The sequence below is a fragment of the Ictidomys tridecemlineatus genome, chromosome 4, assembly GCF_052094955.1.
Source record: "Ictidomys tridecemlineatus isolate mIctTri1 chromosome 4, mIctTri1.hap1, whole genome shotgun sequence".
NCBI classification, from domain to species: domain Eukaryota; kingdom Metazoa; phylum Chordata; class Mammalia; order Rodentia; family Sciuridae; genus Ictidomys; species Ictidomys tridecemlineatus.
The window spans coordinates 137,382,904-137,404,434 of NC_135480.1; the positions used below are offsets into that span (position 1 = coordinate 137,382,904).

Genomic DNA, 21,531 nt, shown 5'->3' on the forward strand with positions numbered 1-21,531 from the left:
ACAAGTCACAGCTGTATTCCACTGCCTGTGACCTTGGGGGATGGAGTTCATGTGGTGAAACTGCTTTTTTATTATCAATTGGAAGGACCCTTTTACCTCTAACTGTTGTTGCAAGAATTAATTGAGAAAAGATATGTTAGTTGTGCTTAGAATAGTGTTGGGTGCATAGTATCACCTCAATAAATGTTTGTTTCTTTCTTTCCTTGTCTTCCCTTAGTACAGTGGTCATCTTGTGGTTGTGGGGTCAGGAGGGGAGGGGAGGGGCCATGGAAATCGCTACCAGCCACTTATGGCTTAGGGTGAATGAAGGTCTTGAGTCTCATTTAGGTCAGGAAAAGGGGAGGATTGGGTGTGTGGTCCTCTGTAGGACAGAGGTGGCTAGGGAAATAGAAGACCAATGGAGCACAGGGAAAGAGGAAAGGTTGGAGAATGGCCCTGAAGAAGAACCATGCTGAGAAAGATCTGTTAAGTCTCTAAAATGCGAGTTATTTAAAGTATCCCGTGGCTTCTGTTCACCTGCGCTCACTACCTGAATTGCTCAGGCTCTGTGCAGCACAGTAATGTATGCTTCATGAGGGTCTTTGTCTTTCTGGTGCCCTACTGATTTTCCATTTTTTCCCTCCAGTATTGGGAACTGAATCCAGGGACCACTAAGCTACATATCCAGTTCTTTTTCATTCTGAGACAGGATATTAGTAAGTTGTCCAGGCTGCTATGGAACTTGGGATCCTCCAACCTCAACCTCCGGAGTGGTCAGATTACAAGTGTTTTCCTCTATGCCCAGCTGATTTTCTGTTTTTGTGTGAATGCAATCAACCCCAAGCTTGCACTGAGCAGAAGCAGTTGATGTTTGTACTTTCAAAGACTTTGAAACTTAGGACAAGCTGTGTGCAGTGGCTCATGTCCATAATCTCAGTGACTCAGGAGGCCAGCTTCAGTAATTTAGCAAGGCCCTAAGCAACTTAGTCTCAACAGGGCCGAAGATGTGGCTATGTGGTAAAGCATCCCTGAGTTAAATCCCCGTTACAAAAAGACAAAATAAAACAACAAAGAAATCCTTTGGATGTACCTGGAGGGCTTCCATGACTATGGACAAAGAATGTGGGATCCATCGTAGTGGATTGGTAACATCCTTATTCTAAGGAGAACTCATATGAAAATAGCAAAAACAATAACCACTCCCCATACAGAGCAACATTTTAAAATGAAAACTGGGATGCTAAGATAACTATGCTTATTTTGTAGTCTCTTCTTTCCCACTAAACATGGATGCATTTTCATGTTAATAAGCATGCTACTACATTTCTAATGGCTATGTAATATTCTATTGTATGAGATGTAAGAGATTCTCTTAGAATTTTTTTCTGTCACAAGATTAATGAATATTTATCTTAAGTTTTCTTTCTTGCCTTTGTGCTTCAATAAAACATTTTCCACATTTAATTTAGTTTTGATAAGGTGATATGATTGGAAGACCCTATGTCTACTGGTTGATAGATCCTAGGTTTGCTTTTTGTGATATGGAGACAACAATAAGGAAGTAGAATTGGCAGGTATGCTGTTGCCTGCTAATTTTTCTTCTTTTGAAAAGTAAAAGTAAAAGTATCGATTTAAAAGTAATATATCAGTCAGGTATTGGTGACACACACCTGTAATCCCAGTAACTCAGGAGGCTGGGGCAGATGGATTACAAATTTGAAGCTAGCCTGGGCAACGTAGTGAGATCCTGTATCAACAAAACAAACAAACAAACAAAAAGTAGAACACCCCTGGGTTCAATCTCTAGTATTGCCTCTGCATAATAAATAAAAAATAATATCAATCTGGAGTACATTTAGTGTTAAAGTGATTGCCTAGCATGTGCAAAGACTTGTGTTCAATGACAACAACACAAAAAAGTGATATATACCATTAGTGTATGGTATTAAAATGTAATAAGAAATATGTAAGATGAACAAATTTATCTAAACCCTCCCCTACCTTTTCCACTGCTAATAGTTTGATGTCTATCCTTCCAGATTTTGCTAGTCATTTATATAACATGCTAAAGATATAGGCATATGCATGTAAAATATATAGGCAATTATAAGGTTCTGAAAATACAAATTGGGTATATTATTTATTTCATTCTATATGTATTTTTTTCACTTAATGTCTTTTTTAAAAGAGTGACTTGGCTGCTCCTTATTTTTTTTCATTGTTGTAATAAAATAATTAATGTTGCCAGTAAGAATTCAAACGGTTAAAAATCAGAATATACTGAAATGTAAACATCTTTGAGGGTTGCCCAATTCATCTTGTTTAAATAATGATAATTCAAATAATGACTATTAAAAATTTATTGAGCTGGGTCCCATGCTTTAATCCCAGTGACTTGGGAGTCTGAGGAAGGAGGATCACAAGTTCAAGGCCAGCCTCAGGAACTTATCAAAACCCTGTCAATAAATAAATAGGACTAAGGATCTAGCTCAATGGTAGGATGTCGCTGGGTTCATTTCCGAGTACTGCAAGAAAAGGAAAAAAAGATCTAAAAAATTGATCATATTTATAGAGGAGTGATGGATACATTTGAATAGTTCTGTTTACTTTTCGATGTTTGGGATTTCCCAAAATGAAAAGTTTAACTTTCTTGAAGACAATGTCTTTCTTTCTTTTTTTAAATCACTGAAAGACTTGAGTTAACTTTTGTCCTGGCAAAAACTTAAGGAGGCCCTCACCATATTTTATGCTACATTTTATTTGAAGTCCAAGTTTATGGCTTGACTTCATCTAAGCAAACTGGGTAAATTAAGAGACAGGGGCAGGTGCAAGCAGTGAGGATATGTGGTAGTAGAAAGACTTGTGCTCAGAAACCAAAGGGGCTGACTCTCAGAGAAGGATGTTTTGTCGCAGTCTGACGATGGTTTGTGATCTGAAACAGGCTCACGACAAGGCGTGCCTGTGGTGCAGCTGGTGGTGGAAGGAGGTCCCAACGTCATCCTCATGGTGTGGGAGACTGTCAAGGACAAAGACCCAGTGGTGGTGTGTGAAGGTACAGGCAGAGCTGCCGACCTCCTGGCCTTTACCCACAAACACTTAGCAGATGAAGGGTAAGTCCTCAATTCTTCTTTTTAAAATGACAGTGACCTACTTACTTTTCCATTTTAGATCTTTGAGCCATACATGATGTGGGTCGGATATCTTTGGAGTACAGAGGGTGACACTGGAAATCATTTTTGTTCATTAGTCCCTAGATGCCTCCCCAACAATGAAGGCTGTATTTTCTTAGCTGAGGAATGGCTTGCCTTTATTAGGGAATCTTGAGCCTTGTTTGAACTTCCAGAAAAGGCATTTCCAGGGAAATCAATGAAGAGATGTCTCTGCATTGGCCCTTATATTTGAGAGAGCTCTGCAGATCTCCTTCAAACTCATTTGCCATTAGAAAAAATAGTGTGAATAGGGAAAAATTAACATGCCAGCATTTACATAACACGTGTTGTGTTTACCGCAGGCTTTCTGTCCCCTTTTTAAATGAGAAAGTTTTTCTCCAGCCATTCCTATGGGCAGCATGAATCTTCTTTGAAAGCAGGTTTATGCTGTATAAATACAGTGCCTAAAAGTAAAATGCCAACTCTGTTAATCTATTTGGTAAATGTATTTCATGCTTATGTTCTTCTATCAGCTCTCTGGCATCTCTTTCCTTCTGATTTCTCTTCCCATTCAGACTTCAGCCACCTATTTCTACCCTGTACCCCCTCTCTGTCTTTTCATACCTCTCCTTTTCCTAAAGTCACCTGGATGAGTGGTTCTTAAAGTTTTTAGCATTTCTCATCCTTTTACTCATGTTCCAGTTCAGCCTTCTGCTGGATCCCCTCCTTGCATTTTCTTCCTGCTCAGTTGCTCTCTGGCAGAACTATCCATAGAAACCTTTTCAGTGGGGTGGGCAGTTGGGTTTTCTTGAATTGAAGTTTCTGGCTTGGTGCCTTCTCTGGGTTGCATCCAGTCATAACCATTTATTTCTCTCTCAAGGATGCTGCGTCCTCAGGTGAAAGAGGAAATCATCTGCATGATTCAGAACACTTTCAACTTTAGTCTGAAACAGTCCAAGCACCTTTTTCACATTTTAATGGAGTGTATGATGCACAGGGATTTTGTGAGTATGAGTTGATGATTCAAACTGACTTCAAAGAATGACAGTTTGCAGACATTGCAGTGTTTAATTTTTTCAGTTTTTTTTTCCATTTTGAACTTGAGTAGATGTAACTCAACAGAAATCAACCTTTCATTGAGTCAACTTAGCTTTTTCATGCTTCACCCTCACCTCCACCCCAATCCTTCACGATTCAAATTTCAGACTCTACCTGAGAGAAGGCCCCTACGATAGATCCCTGGATAGGATAAACTGTGTTACAGAAACATCGTAAAACTTGGTGAAAGTTACACATAAATGTTTTCAGAGAGTAAAGGAACAGTTTCCTGTCTTCGGTGAACTCAAGTCTGCTGAGTTCAGATGACAGCATCACAGACTGTCCTGCAGGAGGTAGTTGGGATGGTACTGGACAACAGGAAATGTGAAAATACACACTGGAATAGAAAACAGAGTCCATAGGCTATGGCTGCGGGCATATGCACACTTCAGAAAAAGTGTTTAGTGTGTCAGGGACTGGGGTCAAAATTTTTATCAACTTGGATGATATAAGGCTGAAAATCAGCCTGACCTGGTGGTGTACACCTGTAATCCCAGTGGCTCTAAAGGCTGAGGCAGGAGAATCTCGAGTTCAAAGCCCGCTTCAGCAAAAACGAGGCACTAAGCAACTCAGAGAGACCCTGTTTATAAATAAAATACAAAATAGTACTGTGGATGTGACTCAGTGGTTGAGTGTCCCTGAGTTCAATCCTGAATACTCTCCCCCCAAAATAAATATAATAAATAAAGCTGAAAATTATAGCACATATGCAGATATGTCATGATTCAAAGTGAACTTTCCAGAATTGGAAGAATTTTGGTGATATTATAGTATTTAGTCTGAAAAAACCTGTTGAATAGAAGTAGGCTACAGAAATTGTGGTAAAACATGTAATAGTGACTCAATAACAATCGGGTTTATAATTATCATTGTGCTTTTGAATATATTTTTCTCCTGAAATAGCCCAATGAGTGAGTTCGGTATAACAGTGGTACTGTATTTTAATTTCAAAAATGAAGCTAAAAGCCAAAGAATCTAAGTGATTTGCACAGCCTTGCAGTTAAAAAATGTCAGAACTGAAACTTGAGGTCCAAGGTGAAATCTTGTTCTTAGTCTACTCCACTTTTTATTTCCACAATAATCAGTAAATTAAGAAAAGGACAGGTTAAAGAGGATGCCATTGTGCTCGCCCCTTCCTGTTATCAACAAGTGAAATGAACAGTGTAATGACTGGAAGAGTAGAGAAGGCAGCTAAAGAGTTTGCACATTATAGCAACTGGGTTTTCAGCTCCTGTGCCATTGAAGGTTGATTATTCATGTGCATTGTGAAGGGAATGAATGTGTGAAGCTGTAGGAACATGATATTTATATCTTATAGGAACTGTTTTAGTTCTTCATCCCTGTGATAAAATGCCTTATGAAATCAACTTAAAGAAGAAGGGATTTATTTTGTCTCAGGGCTTTAGAGATTTCAGTTCATGGTTAGCTGACCCCATTCATCCTGGGCCTCTGGTGAGGCAGAACATGGCAAAAGGGCCTGGCAGAGTAAAGCTTGTCAGTCCTGGCTCTTTTCTGTTAATCACTTTTCCTCTGCTATATGGAATATAGTTTCATCTGGAAAGGCTAAAATATATTCATTAGTTTTTATTTGTCTTTAAAAAAAAAAAAGACATTCACAATCCAAAACACTCTGGGCACTTTGACATTGTGAACAATGTCTATGCTACTGTTCATTGTCCTTGGTCACTAAGTCCATTGTAAAATTGCCTTACTTGTTTTAGGACAAATGTTTGAGGATTCATTTCTCATTAAAAAACAAAAGTCTTGGTTTCTAAGTTTAAGTGAGCGGAGGATCTCATTTGGTATCCCTTCAAAAGGAAGATTGATCTTATTTTCAGTAGAAATAAACATTGAGGTTCTTTTTCTTCCCTTTTTTTTGTAGCATGCACATGGAAAATTAATATATTATTGTTTTTTCAGAAATGTTTCTTCTAATACACATGGAGTTTATTAAGTTTCTTCTTATTCCAAGCGCCTACAAGTTTTTTGTTACCCTATTTTAAAAGATTTATCATTTCTATAAGTAAAAAAAAATTAAATTACATTTTGAAATTACAAAATGAGGAATGATTTCTTCAATTCATTAGCTTAAATGTGAATTCAATGAATATTGATTGAGAGCATGTCTTTGGTAGTTTCTGAATATATGGCTTTTTTATTTTTCAATTGTTATAGATAACCATATTTGATGCTGATTCTGAAGAACAGCAAGACCTTGACTTAGCAATCCTAACAGCTTTGTTCAAGGGTGAGTGAAGAGATTTTTAATTGTTCCTCACTTCCTGTTCTCACATTCCAGGGCACCTTGTGCTTGTTGCCTGGATATTTTGAATAGAATATATGATTGTTCCTTTCTTTTACCACAGGCACAAATTTATCAGCATTAGAACAATTAAATCTAGCAATGACCTGGGACAGAATGGACATTGCCAAGAAACATATCCTAATTTACGGACAACATTGGAAGGTATGATGAAAACGGTGTTGTTTGGAAAAAAATATCTTGCATGTTTTGTTAGGGAGAGGCAGAGAAAAAAATTAAAGGAGAAATAGATAGGTTTGGGAGGGGTATAGAAAGAGCATCTTGATGTCTGGGCACCCAGGAATGGCTAAGACATTTCTCTCAATACATTGCCTCCCTGAAAATAACTTTTCCCTCACTCTTTAGTTAATGTAAGCTGGAAAAGAAAGTTGGAAGAAAGACAGAATGGAAGGATTTTTATTTTATTTTTTGAATGGGTGGATTTCTGTTATTTAAAACTTAAAAAATATCTCTATTTCCATGAATATGTAATAAATACTCACAGTAGAAATTAGTGGAAATAGGAAAAAATGATTACCTGTAATGATAATGATGATCACTATTAACAGTTCATTAAATAATAAAGTTGTTGGGCAGGGGCTGTGCTCAGTGATAGTGCACTTGCCTGGCATGTGTGAGGCACTGTGTTTCATTCTCAGCACTGCATATAACTAAATTAAAGATATATCAACAAGCATATATATAAAATAAAGTTGTAACTATATCTTGGGTAAATTATATTTGGGTCAAATGATACATGCACATTGTTTAAAACATCAAATGGTATTAAAGGGCTTTTAAAAATGTAATTCCCTTCCAGAAGGAGTCTACTACTTTTGACATTTTTGGACTGTTCAGTTCTGACATTTATAAATTTTCTTATTTCTCTCTCTCTTTCTTTTTCTTTTTTTCTTTTGTGTGGTACTGGGGATTGAAACCAGGGATACTGTACTACTGCATTACAAGTTCAGGACAAGATCACCAAATTGCCCTCGGTGGCCTAGAACTTGTCATCCTCCTGCCTCAATCTTCTGAGTTTCTGGGATTACAAATGTGTGGTGTGCCACTGTGCCTGGCTAAATCTCCCCATTTCTAAATAAAGTTGTATGGCTATCTTCTGATTCATCAATTTTAGAAGACTCTCAACATCTGCCTTTTGGGGGCCTCATGGCTGCAATGTGGGCAGATTGCCTCTATTCCTGGTGCTTGGCTGTACTCCTAGAATCTACCTCCATCATGCTGGGAATCTTTTTCTCTCACTCCTCTGGAAGAGTGACTGTTTTCTGTACATGAGGACTTCCTCTTTGTTGATTTATTCCTTTATTTTGATGGCATGCATGCTTGGGTAACTTCTAAGATGGGACTATGGGAAATGAATATTTTGAGGATCTATATGTTTTTCTATTTTTAATCTACACTTAAATAAGTTTTTCTACAGAATTTTGAGCACTCAGCATTGCTGTTGAGAAATAGAAATTTGTTTTCAGATCCTTTATGGCCATTTTCCCCTCCTGCTTTAAGTTTTAAAAATCTTTTTCCAGTGTTCTGAGATTTCACATTGATATGTGTTACTATAAGTCTGTATATCCATTCTATATTATTGGCATATGATATCAGCTTGGCATGGATGTTTTCTTTCCTTTCTATTCCATTCTGTTTGTTTTTTGCATTTTCTTTGTGGATTCCTATATTCTGAATGTTGAACCTATGGATTGCTGTTCTAATCTTCTTATCTTTTTCCTCCTATGTTCCTTATCTTTTCTTAGTAGATTTCTTCAACTTTAAGTTTTCTATGAAGCTTTTCTCTTCTGAGAGCATATAGTTAATCTAGTAATTTCCCAGAGCAAATATGTTCTCTGATAGTATTCTCCTACCCTTTGTCCTCATTGGCATCCATTATATGTCTTATTTTATCTCTCTGGGACTATTAATGGTAGCTTTTTTGTAGGTTTCTCCATGCATTATCTGATTTCTCATTGTTGATGTTTTCTTATCTGTTGGCTTTGGTCTTTCTGTTGAAGGGTGGAGAATGGAAAGCTCATTAGCAACTCTGAGCCTCTAGTTGGAGCTTTTCTGTAAATGTGAGCGTCACAGTAGGTGATGTGTCATTTGTTGTGGGACTCCTTCAAATGTCAGCAGATTCATATGTTTTCTCTTGCATTGGTGTTATTAACCAGAAGAGAATCTTTTGATCCCCTGCCTGGAAGTCCAATGGGGAAGATGATAGGGAAGGACCCAAGGCATTTATTTCATCTTGGTGCTGCTGGAATTCAGTGGCATAGATCTTGTTTGGTTCTTGACATTTCCCAATTGAATTATTTGGCTTTCTGGAAACTGCTAAGTCAATTACCACTTGACTAATTGTTTTCCAACTTCCAAAATGTTGCACTGTTGTCTCCACTTTAGCCCTCCTTGTGCCTGTGAATTTCTTTCTTTCTTTAAAAAAAAATTATTTTGCAGAGTCTTAATGGTGGGACAAATTTAGAGAAGTATGTTTAACTTGCCGTTTATACTCAGAAACCAGGTAAAGCTTAAATGAAAACATTATGTTACCAACATTAGAAAAAAATTTTTTAAACCCCAAACCAAAAAACCCTTTGATTTTTATTAGAATTGCATTAAGTCTGCACATCATTTTGGGAAGTTCTGAGATCTTTATCATAGTCAGTTTTCCCATGAAATATTTCTTGATTTAGTCAAGATGCCTTCACTTAGGTCCTGCCCGTTCTTGGTAAGGCTGTATTTTGTAATTACTGGGTGCGTATGCTCTAAGTGCAAATATGTATAATTCCTTAGTTTATTCTACTTTAACTGTCTTTTAATTTGTACCTGATGAAGCCTGGCACACTAGAACAAGCAATGTTAGATGCCTTGGTGATGGATCGGGTGGATTTTGTGAAGCTTTTGATAGAAAATGGAGTGAACCTCCATCGCTTTCTTACGATCCCCCGACTGGAAGAGCTCTACAATACGGTGAGTACAGAGCTTCATCAGCCATCCTCCGATTGAAGGTTCATTTACTAATTAGCTTAGGATTTACCTATCTCCTTGAATGTTCAGGTACACAGTTTATAAAGATACAGGCTTTTCAACCGAAGGAGAAACCTTCTCACCAGTTCTAGTTTATTAAGACATAGATAGAGACTAAAATGTGAATAAGAACAAATTGCCTTTTATTGAGCTACTTGAAGTATCTTAACCCAAGGCCACTGTTAAAATGCTGTTACTGCAACTTCCCAATGCAAATCCTTTGTTGAAACTGGTCTGTCTTACTCATTGTGAAAACACCAGTTGCTGAAGCAGTGGAAATATCTTTTCTCGATCTTTGAATATTATTCTCTCTTCAATGTCCTATTCAAGCCATGTCTTCTTGATCATGCCAGTTAGTTTACAGCAGTCTGTTCCTAGGGTATGGATTAGTTATAACTCTTTTTGAGCACCCACATATCCATTTTTTTAGTGTAATTACTCACTGCTTTCTATTTTTATAAATATGCCACTGAATCCCTTAGAAACCTGGTTGATCATAATAAGGCTTCAATAAATATCCAATGTTAAAATGTACTTGTGTCTTAGGATTTGTAATAGTATGAACATTTATATATAATAAAGAATAGTTACAAATTACTTAAAATGTATTTCTGCCTTTTATCACATAAAGCTAAAGCTGATATCCTTAGTGTATAGATAGATAGATACCTTGTTTTGAAAATCTTTTCATCCAAAGACAAAAGAAAAGGAAAAAATATTTCATCTAAATACATCTTCTCTAGGGAGAGTTCTTCCTTAAAACCAACCAGCTTAAGTTTCATTACTAAGAATGTTGAACAAAATTTTCCATGTTGTGCATTACTTACACACTTGGAAATAAAGGGTCCCCCTCATTTTACCACAATTAAAGGAAATAATTCTTTCTATTGTTCTTTATCACAGAAACAAGGACCAACTAATATGCTGTTGCATCATCTTGTTCAAGATGTAAAACAGGTAACCTAATTACAAAGATGTGGAAATATCTTTGTATACTGCCTTAGCTTTGTGATTAGAGGAGTAGCCATATTTTGCTTCTTTTGATTTTCTAGTGAATTATCTACCCTTTTTACATATATATGGTTCTAAGCAATTTTTTCTCATCAAACCACACTCTTACATTTTTTCCCTTTAATTCACTTCATGTTTTTAGTTTAGATCTACCAAGTAAGAGACATTAGCTAATAAAGAACAAAATGTGATATATATACACAATGAAGTATTCCTCAGTCATAAGGAAGAATGAAATTATGATATTTGTTGGTAAATGCATAGAAATGGAGAACATCATGCTAAGTGAAATAAGCCAGACTCAAAAAGCCAAAGGTCGAATGTTTTCTCTGGAAGCTATTCCAAAATAAGGAGAGGGGAATCCAGGGTGGAAGATTCCATCAAAAAGGGAGGAAGGTTTGGGCTAGATGAAGGGGACTAAGTGGGAGGGAGAAGAGATGGGATAAGGGAAGAACAGGAAAGTGAATCTAACCTAACTTTCCTCTGTGTACACACATGAATATACACCACTGAATCTTACCATCATAAACATCCACAGACACTAACCAACAAGAAAAAAAAAAGACTTAAAGTAAATAGCAGAAAGATCAGTGGAACAGAGAGAGGAAGAAAGGAAGGGAAAGAGAAAATACTGGGGACTGAATTACAGCAAATTATATACCATGCTTTTTTAATTATGTCAAAATGAATTCTAATGTTATGTACAACCAGAAAGAAACAATAAAATATGTGAAAAAAGAAATTGCAAAAAAGAAACAAACAAAAACATGAAACAGACATGTAACTCTTCCAATCAGAACTTCAGCTCTACATGACAGGGCAGTGGTGCCCATGGTGACAACTGCCAGCAGAAGAAGAGTCTGTGGTTCTGTTGTCTCTATTGGAGGACTAACATGATTTCGTTGCTTTTGTTGATAATGTTTGGAATATTTGTGACAGCTGAGGTGCTGAGGTGGATTTTATTTAAACTCTCTCAGTAGGGCTGGGGATGTGGCTCAAGCGGTAGCGCGCTCGTCTCGCATGCGTGTGGCCTGGGTTCGATCCTCAGCACCACATACAAAGAAAGATGTTGTATCCGCCGAAAGCTTAAATAAATAAATAAATAAATTCTTTCTCTCTCTCTCTCTCTCTCTCTCTCTCTCTCTCTCTCTCTAAAAAAATATAAACTCTATCAGTAAATTGAAGAATAAGGCATAAAATAGGTTAAAGATGCTCTTATTAATTTATTTATCATTGTATTTATTGGGAATGAATCCAAGGGTGCTTTACCATTGATCCACAAACCCAGTACTTTTTATTTTTTCCTTTGAGACAGGAACTTTACTGGGTTTCCCACACTGACTTTGAACTTATGGTCCTCCTGTCTCAGCCTCCCGAGTCCCTAGAATTATAGGTGTGCACTACCATGCCCAGAAAATTTATGCTTTTAACTAGCAGCAAGTAGGAATGTTATTTATTTATTTATTTTTCTACCAGGGATTGAACCCAGGGGTGCTTGACCCCTAAGCCACATCCCCAGCCCTTTCTATTTTTTATTTTTTCGAGATAGAGTCTTACTAAGTTGCTGAGGCTGGCTTTAACTTTCAATTCTCCTGTCTCAGCCTCCTGAGCCACTGGGATTATAGGCATGTGCCACCACACTTGGTTACCAGGAATGTTATTTTTTGATGTTCTTTGAAAAAAATAAATTATAAATGTGGAAAAAAAGAAAAGTATATGGATATACATACTGTCTGTCTGTCTGTCTGTCTGTCTCTCTCTCTCTCTCTCTCTCTCTCTCTCTCTCTTTCTCACACACACACACACACACACAAAAACACCTAATTTCTTGTTCATAGCTTTGTGAATGTTATTCACAATTTGTCCATTTTAAAGACCTTGTTTAACACTTCACCTTAAAAAAATTTACTATGAATGGCAGTTTAGAAGTCAGCAGCTGTACAATTTGAGGTGTAGGGGGTCAAAATAATTTTCATTTAGAATAAGAGCCATGTACTTGGAATTCTGCTGTTCAATACTGCTGTCAGCTATAAAATTTCTCTTGGCACAGCCTCATGTTTTGAGATATCATTTGACTCTGTAATTCTGAGTTCCTTATTTATGTTTGTTCTACTTCCTTCCACATTCTTGTTTTACATATGATGTGTTCAACACACTGCAAGGTGTAACAGCCATTTCAACAGAAGCTGAAAAGTTAACCCAATATAAACCGGGCATGGAGGTGCATGCCTGTAATCCCAGCTGAGGCAGGAGGATCACAAATTCAAGACCAGCCTCAGCAATTTATCTAGACCCTAAGCAACTTAGCAAGATCCTGTCTCAAAATCAAAAATACAAAGGGCTGAGGATGTTGCTCAGTGGTTAAGTATTGCTGAATTCAGTCCTTGGTACCATAAGAAAAAAAGTTAACCCCAATGTGAATTTTGGATTGCCTACATTTACTATATACTTCATGATTTTACTTTTGTTGTAGTTTTATATATATATATATATAAAATACAAAACAAAATATAGATTCTCTATTATACTACATTTAATTGTATCTTATTCAAATATATGTGTGCCTATGTTTGCATTCATGACAGGGAGAGGGAAAGAGAAGATAGACGTAGGCGTACATTTTCTGTCTGTGAAAGTAAAAAGACGTTAAGGTTAAGATTTTTTTTCTTCTGAATAAGTAGATTCTATCAATAGCTGGCAATATAAATCGATTAGTTTGTACAGAGGATTAAAGTATACCTCATTGAAATCAACTTGGTTATTGTCTGCTAGCATGGCCAAAGAGGCAGAGAAAGAGAACTGAAAGTCACAACTCCCTGCGTGCTTTTGTTGCAGCACACCCTTCTTTCAGGCTACAGAATAACTCTGATTGACATCGGATTGGTGATAGAATACCTCATTGGTGGAGCATATCGAAGCAGCTACACTAGGAAAAGTTTCAGAGCCCTCTACAACAACCTCTACAGGAAACACAAGGTAGCATAATTAACGAGTGCCCCTAATGAAATTAAGAATAATTAGAAATTGTAGGTTTAGAAAAATGGTTTGTTATGTTCAGATGTCAATAGCTTCTAACATGGACGTTCTATTTGTGAACCTTTTTTACCTGATGTATGTAAATATTGTGCTTCGTCCTGGCATGCTGTGATGGGATGAACATAAAGATCAGGAGTTTAGAAACTTCTAGATGGTATATATTTGTGAAGAACTAGCCATAATACAAAACAGAATATAATAACTGATATATTGAGGGCTGGGGTTGTGTCTTAGTGGTAGAGCACTCACCTAGCACGTGCAAGGCCCTGGGTTCGATCCCCAGCACCACATAAAAATAAATGAATAAAATAAAAGTATTGATTGTGATAACTACAAGTAAAAAATAAATATTTAAAAAGATAAGTGCTACATTGAGGTAGAAGTAATGTGATAAAATGGAACTTGTTAGAGAGAGAAGTGGCCAGTTCTTTTTCTCTTTGTTTTCTTTTGAAAATATAGAAGTTAAAAGCTTGATAGTATTAGACTCTTTAGCCCACAGCCAGATGATGACAACCTTGGGATAAACACAGGGATTTTATTGGAAGATGCAAACAGAAATTTTTTAAAAATAGAAATAAACATTTTATTTTCTGTCATCGATTTGAAAATCTAAGAATAAAAGTTTAGAGTTGTTATTTAGTAGATTAGCACAAAAAATTTCTTGTTTTTTGGAATTTCCATTGTAGACTGGACTGAGGAGCCTAACTCCTCTGAGAAGATAAGGGCAGAAGAGGGAGTTTGGGGTATTTATGTTGACAGGAGCAGGAGCAGCGAGGGCCTGAGCACTCAGACACCAGGGTATGTTTTTTGCAGTGACAAGGAGACCTTTACTGGAGAGTAAGTGCCAGAGGCACAAGAGATGAGATTTGAAGGGTGGTTGGGATCAGATCATATAAAGAGCCTGGACTATTCAGCCACTTTGGCCCTTTGTAAAAAGTAATGAGAAGTGGAAGCTGAACTTGGCTTTAGGACTTGGAAAAAACAGGAAAACAATGCAAAACAGATGGAACCCCAAAACTTACCCAGAAAATTCTCTGTTAAGATTTCAGAGGCATAGGGATGTATTTAGGAGGTACCAGCTATTTCATAAAATATATATATATATATGTGTGTGTGTGTGTGTGTGTGTGTGTATGTATATATATACATATATAATGTTCTACCAAATATCTATATATGTATATTGCTGTGAGTTTACCAATGGCAGATATGAGGACTGATTGTAGCCTGTAGTTTTTTTTGTGTGTATACATATATATGTGTGTGTGTATGTGTGTGTGTGTGTGTGTATGTGTGTGTGTGTGTGTATGTGTGTGTGTGTGTGTGTGTGTATATATATATATATATATATATATATATATATATATATATATATATATATATATATATAATTTTTTTAGAGACACAGTGATGTATTTAAGAAAGCAGAGACACACTCAAGGGAGAATGTGGACTTTCTTAAGAGTGAGAAACATGAGGAATGGGGATAAAGCAAAGAGTATACATTCAGGGGAGAATGTGGGCTATCGCAAGATCCAGAAGTAGCCTGTATTTTTATGTCAATTCTTTTAATATACTTCTTTGTGTTTTTGTTTCTTATTGATGAACACTTGATGCTGATAACAATGACTTATGTTCTTATTGGGCCCCAGTCACTGAAACTCTAGATTTAAATATAAATCTAGAGTTTATAGATCTAATCCTATTAAGCTTTTAATTTCTGTATTTTCAAGAGAAAACTATATAACATCTGGAGAAATTTCATAACTTTCTAACTTCACTTGTTCTTGGAGCCGTTTGTGAATGGGAACTTTTTCTTATCAGAACTATAAATCTTTATTGCCTATTTTGAACTTGTTCCAATGATAGAATATCCATTGATTCTAATGGAATTTCCACATAGAGAAGGAATGCAAATATACAGTAGGGAGCAGAAGAGTGTGTTCTCTAAGATGTTAGAAAGTAGCAGTGTGCTTAATAAGAGGAAGATTATGAGAGGCTCTTGAGTAATTAGACACCAGGGAGATGAAATGCTAATGATGGATGAGAGGCATAACCATTAGATATTTGGTAGAACATTATATTTATTTTTATATAAAAAATATATAAATATATATTTATATTTATTTATTATATATTTTCATTATTGTCTATGAAAAAATATTGTTACCACTATAACTTTCTTTTTTTCTGTTTTCTTTTCTTAAAAAAAATAACAAAATAACTGTATATGCCAGAGAACGACCAGCTTTGCTCAAAGCTTCTCCCAGCACCCTCTTCACCAGCGATGTTCTTTGTCAAATAGAAACGAGTCTGCAGAAAACACCTCGCATTCCCAGTTCTTCAGAACTGCCCAGCCTTATAAATTCAAGGTATCACTCATTTGTTTTTAGAGTGGACAATAAATTATTCTCTCAGACTGAGATTGTTTCTTCATCGAATATTGGAGAAAGCAAGGTGCAAATAGAGGAACCATTTATAAGTGCCTTAAACAGATGGCACAAGTCAAAAAGCATAACACAGCTGTCCTCTGACAATCAGGAGCAAAGGCCTAGGATATAGCACTGGCAACCCAGTGATTGTCTGGGCTTGCACTTTGGTTTCTCTTTCTGTCTCCTAGCTTTGCCATGCCCAGACGGTGACTCAGGCTGGCAGTCTATGCCATAGTATTAAAAATTTATAATCATTGCCCAATACTACATCCTTGTCTTTCCTGAACCAAGGTTCAGCTGTATGAGGACTGCTTCCTTCTCCTTCAGTGCTCTCAAAAATGCCTTTTTGTGTCTTCCTTTTTCCGTTCTGAGGTTTTCTTGAGATTCATTTAGCCTGTCATTATGGTATAATGATAATTGCATGTGTGTGTGCGTGTGTGCCTGCACATACACAACAACCTTAATATTTCCCTTTGCTTCTTACTTCCTTAATCCCATTTTCCTCTGGGGATAAATGATTTTGCTTAAGCATTTCCATGGAAATATTTGCCATGTTGGATGAAAGAGATTTGCTTTCCAAGGCTCCTGGGATGAACATATATTTGATTACCCTTGGCCATCATTAATGAATACAGATTCCTTTTATTTATGGAAAGAGAGAAAATAGACTAGAATTATTTTCCTATGATCCCTCAAATTGCAAAGAATAATTACTGAATCGTTATTATATTTCCAAGTATTTTTCTGGCTACTAGGTTAAATTTGGGAAGCAAGTGGGTCAGGAATGATATGAAGATGACTCAGAAATGATTCCATTTTTCTCCAGGTAATACAGTAGTATGTTACGAGACAATGAAATAAAGACATACGAAGTGACATCTGAGATGAGCTAAGAGTGACCTCACCAGGAGGAGAATACTATTTCATTATTATCCCTAGAGAAATATAATTAGAATAAGGGAAAGAAAACTTAAAAACCAATCTGTTTTGATGCATGTTTGGAATACTAGTGACATCCACTTAAGGGGAAAATTATAAATCTATTTGATAAAGTGAGGTTAGAGATTTTTAAAATAATTTCCATATTTCCAATATATTATTTCAATACCCTTCCTTGGGAAATCAAAAGTTGTCATATAGTTATTGGGTATATCCCAAAGTAGTTGTGCCATGTGAATTTAAAGTATCTCAGCTTGGGGACTCTGGATACCTTAATTACAACAAGAATACATCACTGTAGAATGTTTAATTTTTTCTTGCTGGTTTATAAAGTCCTATCAATATTTCCATGTCTTTTTTTTAAGTGATTTTAAAAAATATCTCTAAGATACTTGCTGTGTTACATTAGGTAAAACCTCATCCTAGTATTTGGAAATGTAATCCTATTTTGCTTTCCAACAGGAAAAGCCTGGAGTCTCTCATAAATCAAGGAAGAAGTCAAAAGAAAGACAAGACATTACAGATGACCCTGAATCCACTGGCTTTATTTATCCTTACAATGACCTGCTGGTTTGGGCTGTGCTCATGAAAAGGCAGAAGATGGCCATGTTCTTCTGGCAGCATGGAGAGGAAGCCACAGTTAAGGCAGTGATTGCTTGCATTCTCTACCGAGCGATGGCCCACGAAGCTAAGGACAGCAACATGGTGGACGACGCTTCAGAAGAGTTGAAAAATTACTCAAAGTAGGAGTTATCTCTTCACTTCATACTAAACACGGACAGTTCTTAGAATGGTTAGACACTTTTATCTCCCTCGCCTTAGAACTTGTAAGACAAGTAGATTTATTACCATGTCAGTTAGTCAGGGCTCTCCAGAGAGACAGAACCAGCAGGTTACGTAGGTAGATACATGAGAGGGGATTTATTGTGTTGTGTGATTATGGTGGCTGAGAAGTCCCATAACAGGTTATTCATAGACTGGAGACCTGTGGATGTTAGTAGCATGGCTCAGTCCAAGTTCAAAGACTTCGGAACCAGAGAAGCCCCACTGGTAGTACTCTCAGTTCCAGGCTGAAAGCCTGGGAAACTGGGGAGGGTGCCCCTGGTATAAGTCCTGGATCCCAAAGGCTGGAGGGCCTGGACTTCTGTTGTACAAGGCAGGAGAAGAAAAGCTTATCCCAGGCCTCAGGGAAATAGACCCATTTGCTTTCTGTATTTGTTCTCCCCAGCAGATTGGGAGAACAAATATTGAGGATGGATGTCCCTGGTCCATTTCAGACTTCCTTTCTAAGCTCCTCTGCAAACACTCTCACAAACACACCCCAAATAATGCTTTATCAGTTTTCTAGGTATTCCTTAATCCAGTCATGGTTACACCTAACATTAACCATCACATAGTACATTTCATGGACTCTCCTGTTAAAGGGTCTGTAGGGATTTTAAGGACCTTTGTGGGATATACAAAAAAGAAGAGGGCTTCAGGTCAGAAAAGCTGGGTCCTAACCTAAGTCCAGCTGTATACTAACTGGACAGATCACTTGACCATATTTCTCGGCTTTAGCTTCCCATCTATAGTTAATGATTTTGAAATGAATGATGTTGAAAAATTTTCCCAAATCTCAAACTCTTTGACATTAAGTGAAATTAAGAGTTGTTTTTTTTTAGAGATAGTTTTATTTACTTTATTTTTTATTAGTTGTTCAAAACATTACAAAACTCTTGACATATCATATTTCATACATTTGATTCAAACGGATTATGAACTCCCATTTTTACCCCATATACATATTGCAGATTCACATCGGTTACACATAAGAGTTGTTTGTAACCTTAAGTATCTCTCATGTTGGGAAAACGAATAAATGTATTCTGTTTAAGAACCAGAGAGTAATGGCAGAAGACAGAAAAGTTGGGAATGTTTTTGATGTTTGGATTACTAAAGTATTGTGGTATTAAGAGGGGAAGCCTAGAGATAACAGAAACTCATTTACAATTGTGATTTAAAATTCCAGAGAATGGCAGTCTTTTCCAAAGGAAACGTCCTCCTGGAAAATCTTCTGACGATGTCTCTAGGTCTAGCTTTTTATTTAAGTCATCCAGGTGTCTGGTAAAAATAAAAAAGAAGGGCTGGGGATGTGGCTCAAGTGGTAGTGCTTGCTTGGCATGCGCAAGGCGATGGGTTCGATCCTCAGCACCACATACAAATAAGATAAAGACATGTGTCCACCAAAAACTAAAAAATAAATATTAAAAAAATTCTCTCTCTCTCTAAAATAAATAAATAAAAATAAAAAAGAAAGAAAGCTAGAAAGAAGAAAAGTGGTTCCACAACATTCCTTAGATGCTAGCTTGGTTTTGAAGTGTTTTTCACCAAATAATTCTCTATTAGGTCTTATCAGGAGTCCCACACCAAGCCTTCTGTAGCTTGTTGCACAGTGTGTACTGACTCCTCCCTGTGAATAAGTCAGGTGTCAACTAAATTCCGTATGCTACCAGGGAACTCCTGAGGTTTTGTTCCTTCATGAAAAGGAGAAAAACCCCTTTCCTAAGCAGCCATTCCTTTAACTTCTGCAGACTGAGATTCTTAATGTTTCTTAAATTAAGCCTAAAGACTGGTGCTTTTTGAGTCTCCTATCCAATCTTTTAGAACATTTCTGGAGCTCTCCCTTGGCCTTGCATTCTCCATTCACCACTGTGTTCTTGCAGGCAGTTTGGCCAGCTGGCCCTGGATGTGTTAGAGAAGGCCTTCAAGCAGAACGAGCGAATGGCCATGAAGCTGCTGACATACGAACTCAAGAACTGGAGCAATTCTACCTGCCTAAAACTGGCTGTGTCTGGAGGGCTGCGTCCCTTTGTTTCACATTCTTGTACCCAAATGCTGCTGACAGACATGTGGATGGGGTGCCTAAAAATGAGGAAAAACTCTTGGCTGAAGGTAAATTGACTTTCCTTACAGAGTGTAATGTTGGTTCAGTGGAAAGGTCTATATTCTTGAGCTACATTTTTTTTTGTTTGTTTGTTCCTGCAAGGCATCCACAGGAAAACCAGTTGCTATCTTCCCACAGGTGAGGCAGGATTTTCACAGGGGCATCTCCAGGGGCATCTCCAAAAACTACTTTGTCTGCTATTGCCACAATTACTTTTCAAAAATGGGAGTAATTGAACATGTATGGTCAAAGACAGACCCAGGTAAAGGAGGGGAGAAGAAGTTAAGCAGATACAAACATGCAGGTGTTGGGCTGGGGCTGTGGCTCAAGTGGTAGCACGCTCGCCTGGCATGCATGTGGCCCGGGTTTGATCCTCAGCACCACATACAAAGATGTTGTATCTGCCGAAAACTAAAAAATAAATATTAAAATCCTCTCTCTCTCTCTCTCTCTCTCTCTTTAAAAAAAAAAAACCAAAAACATGCAGGTGTTGTTATTATTACATGCCACTGCCTGGGAGAATCCTGACAGAAGTAAAGGAGACTATTCAGGAAATTTTTTCTTAGTTTAAGAATACTTCTGATCAAACTGTAATTAAAAAGACAACAAAACAAAACAAAAACAAACAAAAAAACAACAATACTAACAGAGGCTGGGGTGTAGCTCATTGGTGGAGCATACATTCAGCATGTGTGAGGCCCTGGGTTTAATCCCAGCACCAAAACAACAACAAAACGAAATAATAACAACAAACACTAATAGACAGTAAGCTAAGTAAAATTAGCAATGTCTGTGGCAATTCTCATCCAATGTGCTGTTTCAGGGCCCAGTGACTCTCTTATAAAGCTGCCCTCAAACTTGTTTCTTCACACCAGTAACCATCTCCAAATTCTTTGCTCCTCCTTCATCTTAAATTACCAAGAGTAAAATGAATTAGGTAAAAAGGACATTTAACCTTTGACATGAACCTAAGCTTAAAGTTTTAGGTTGTGGTCAACCTATAGAATGTGTTTCTGAAACTGAAGAGAAGGAGATAAATCATGAATATTAAGAGCTACATAAGAATATACACATCTACATATATATACACATATGCATATATATTTTTAAAGAATTTAACCTTTATTTATTTATTTATTTTTTATGTGGTGTCAAGGATCGAACCCAGTGCCTCATCGTGCTAAGCAAGCGCTCTACCACTGAGCTGTTCCCCCAATCCCAGAGAGTCCTTACAGGAGATCATACTAAAACAAAACAATAAAATAAACAACCCAGCAGGAGTTGGGAACGTAACTCAGTGATAGAGTACTTTCTTAGCTTGTGTGAGTCCCTGGGTTCCATTCCAGTACTGCAAGAGAAAAATAATTATTTAAGCATGATAAAAAAGGATATGACGTCAGTTTTTTAAAACATGAATAGTGGGTAGTCAGGCTTAATTTTATTTTTGCTCACTCAATCCCATAATACTGAGGCTTAATGTTAGCTAAAAACAGGTAGGATTTAGCAAGTTGATCTTTACAGCATTTATTAAGTCTTTTAAACACTTCACCTTGAAGGCCATATAAGTTGGACAAAAAAAATCTTCTTCTTCTTTGTTTTGGGGGGCTGGTCGTGTTGGGGATGGAACCC

At 37.0% G+C, this 21,531-nt stretch overlaps 1 protein-coding gene across 2 annotated transcripts in view; it reads left to right on the forward strand.

The window, feature by feature from the left end:
* Window positions 1-21,531, forward strand: part of Trpm6 (transient receptor potential cation channel subfamily M member 6) — a 136,255-nt gene that overhangs the window by 39,910 nt on the left and 74,814 nt on the right. The window contains exons 8-17 of one of the 2 annotated variants that reach the window (XM_078047488.1): window positions 2,921-3,089; window positions 4,009-4,132; window positions 6,402-6,474; window positions 6,593-6,693; window positions 9,367-9,501; window positions 10,462-10,515; window positions 13,405-13,545; window positions 15,843-15,977; window positions 17,439-17,719; window positions 19,682-19,910. In XM_078047488.1, coding sequence (XP_077903614.1) covers window positions 2,921-3,089; window positions 4,009-4,132; window positions 6,402-6,474; window positions 6,593-6,693; window positions 9,367-9,501; window positions 10,462-10,515; window positions 13,405-13,545; window positions 15,843-15,977; window positions 17,439-17,719; window positions 19,682-19,910 — 1,442 coding nt within the window. Of the gene's footprint in view, window positions 1-2,920; window positions 3,094-4,008; window positions 4,133-6,401; window positions 6,475-6,592; window positions 6,694-9,366; window positions 9,502-10,461; window positions 10,516-13,404; window positions 13,546-15,842; window positions 15,978-17,438; window positions 17,720-19,681; window positions 19,911-21,531 lie in introns of those variants that run through there. The other variant, XM_078047489.1, reaches the window with a different exon arrangement.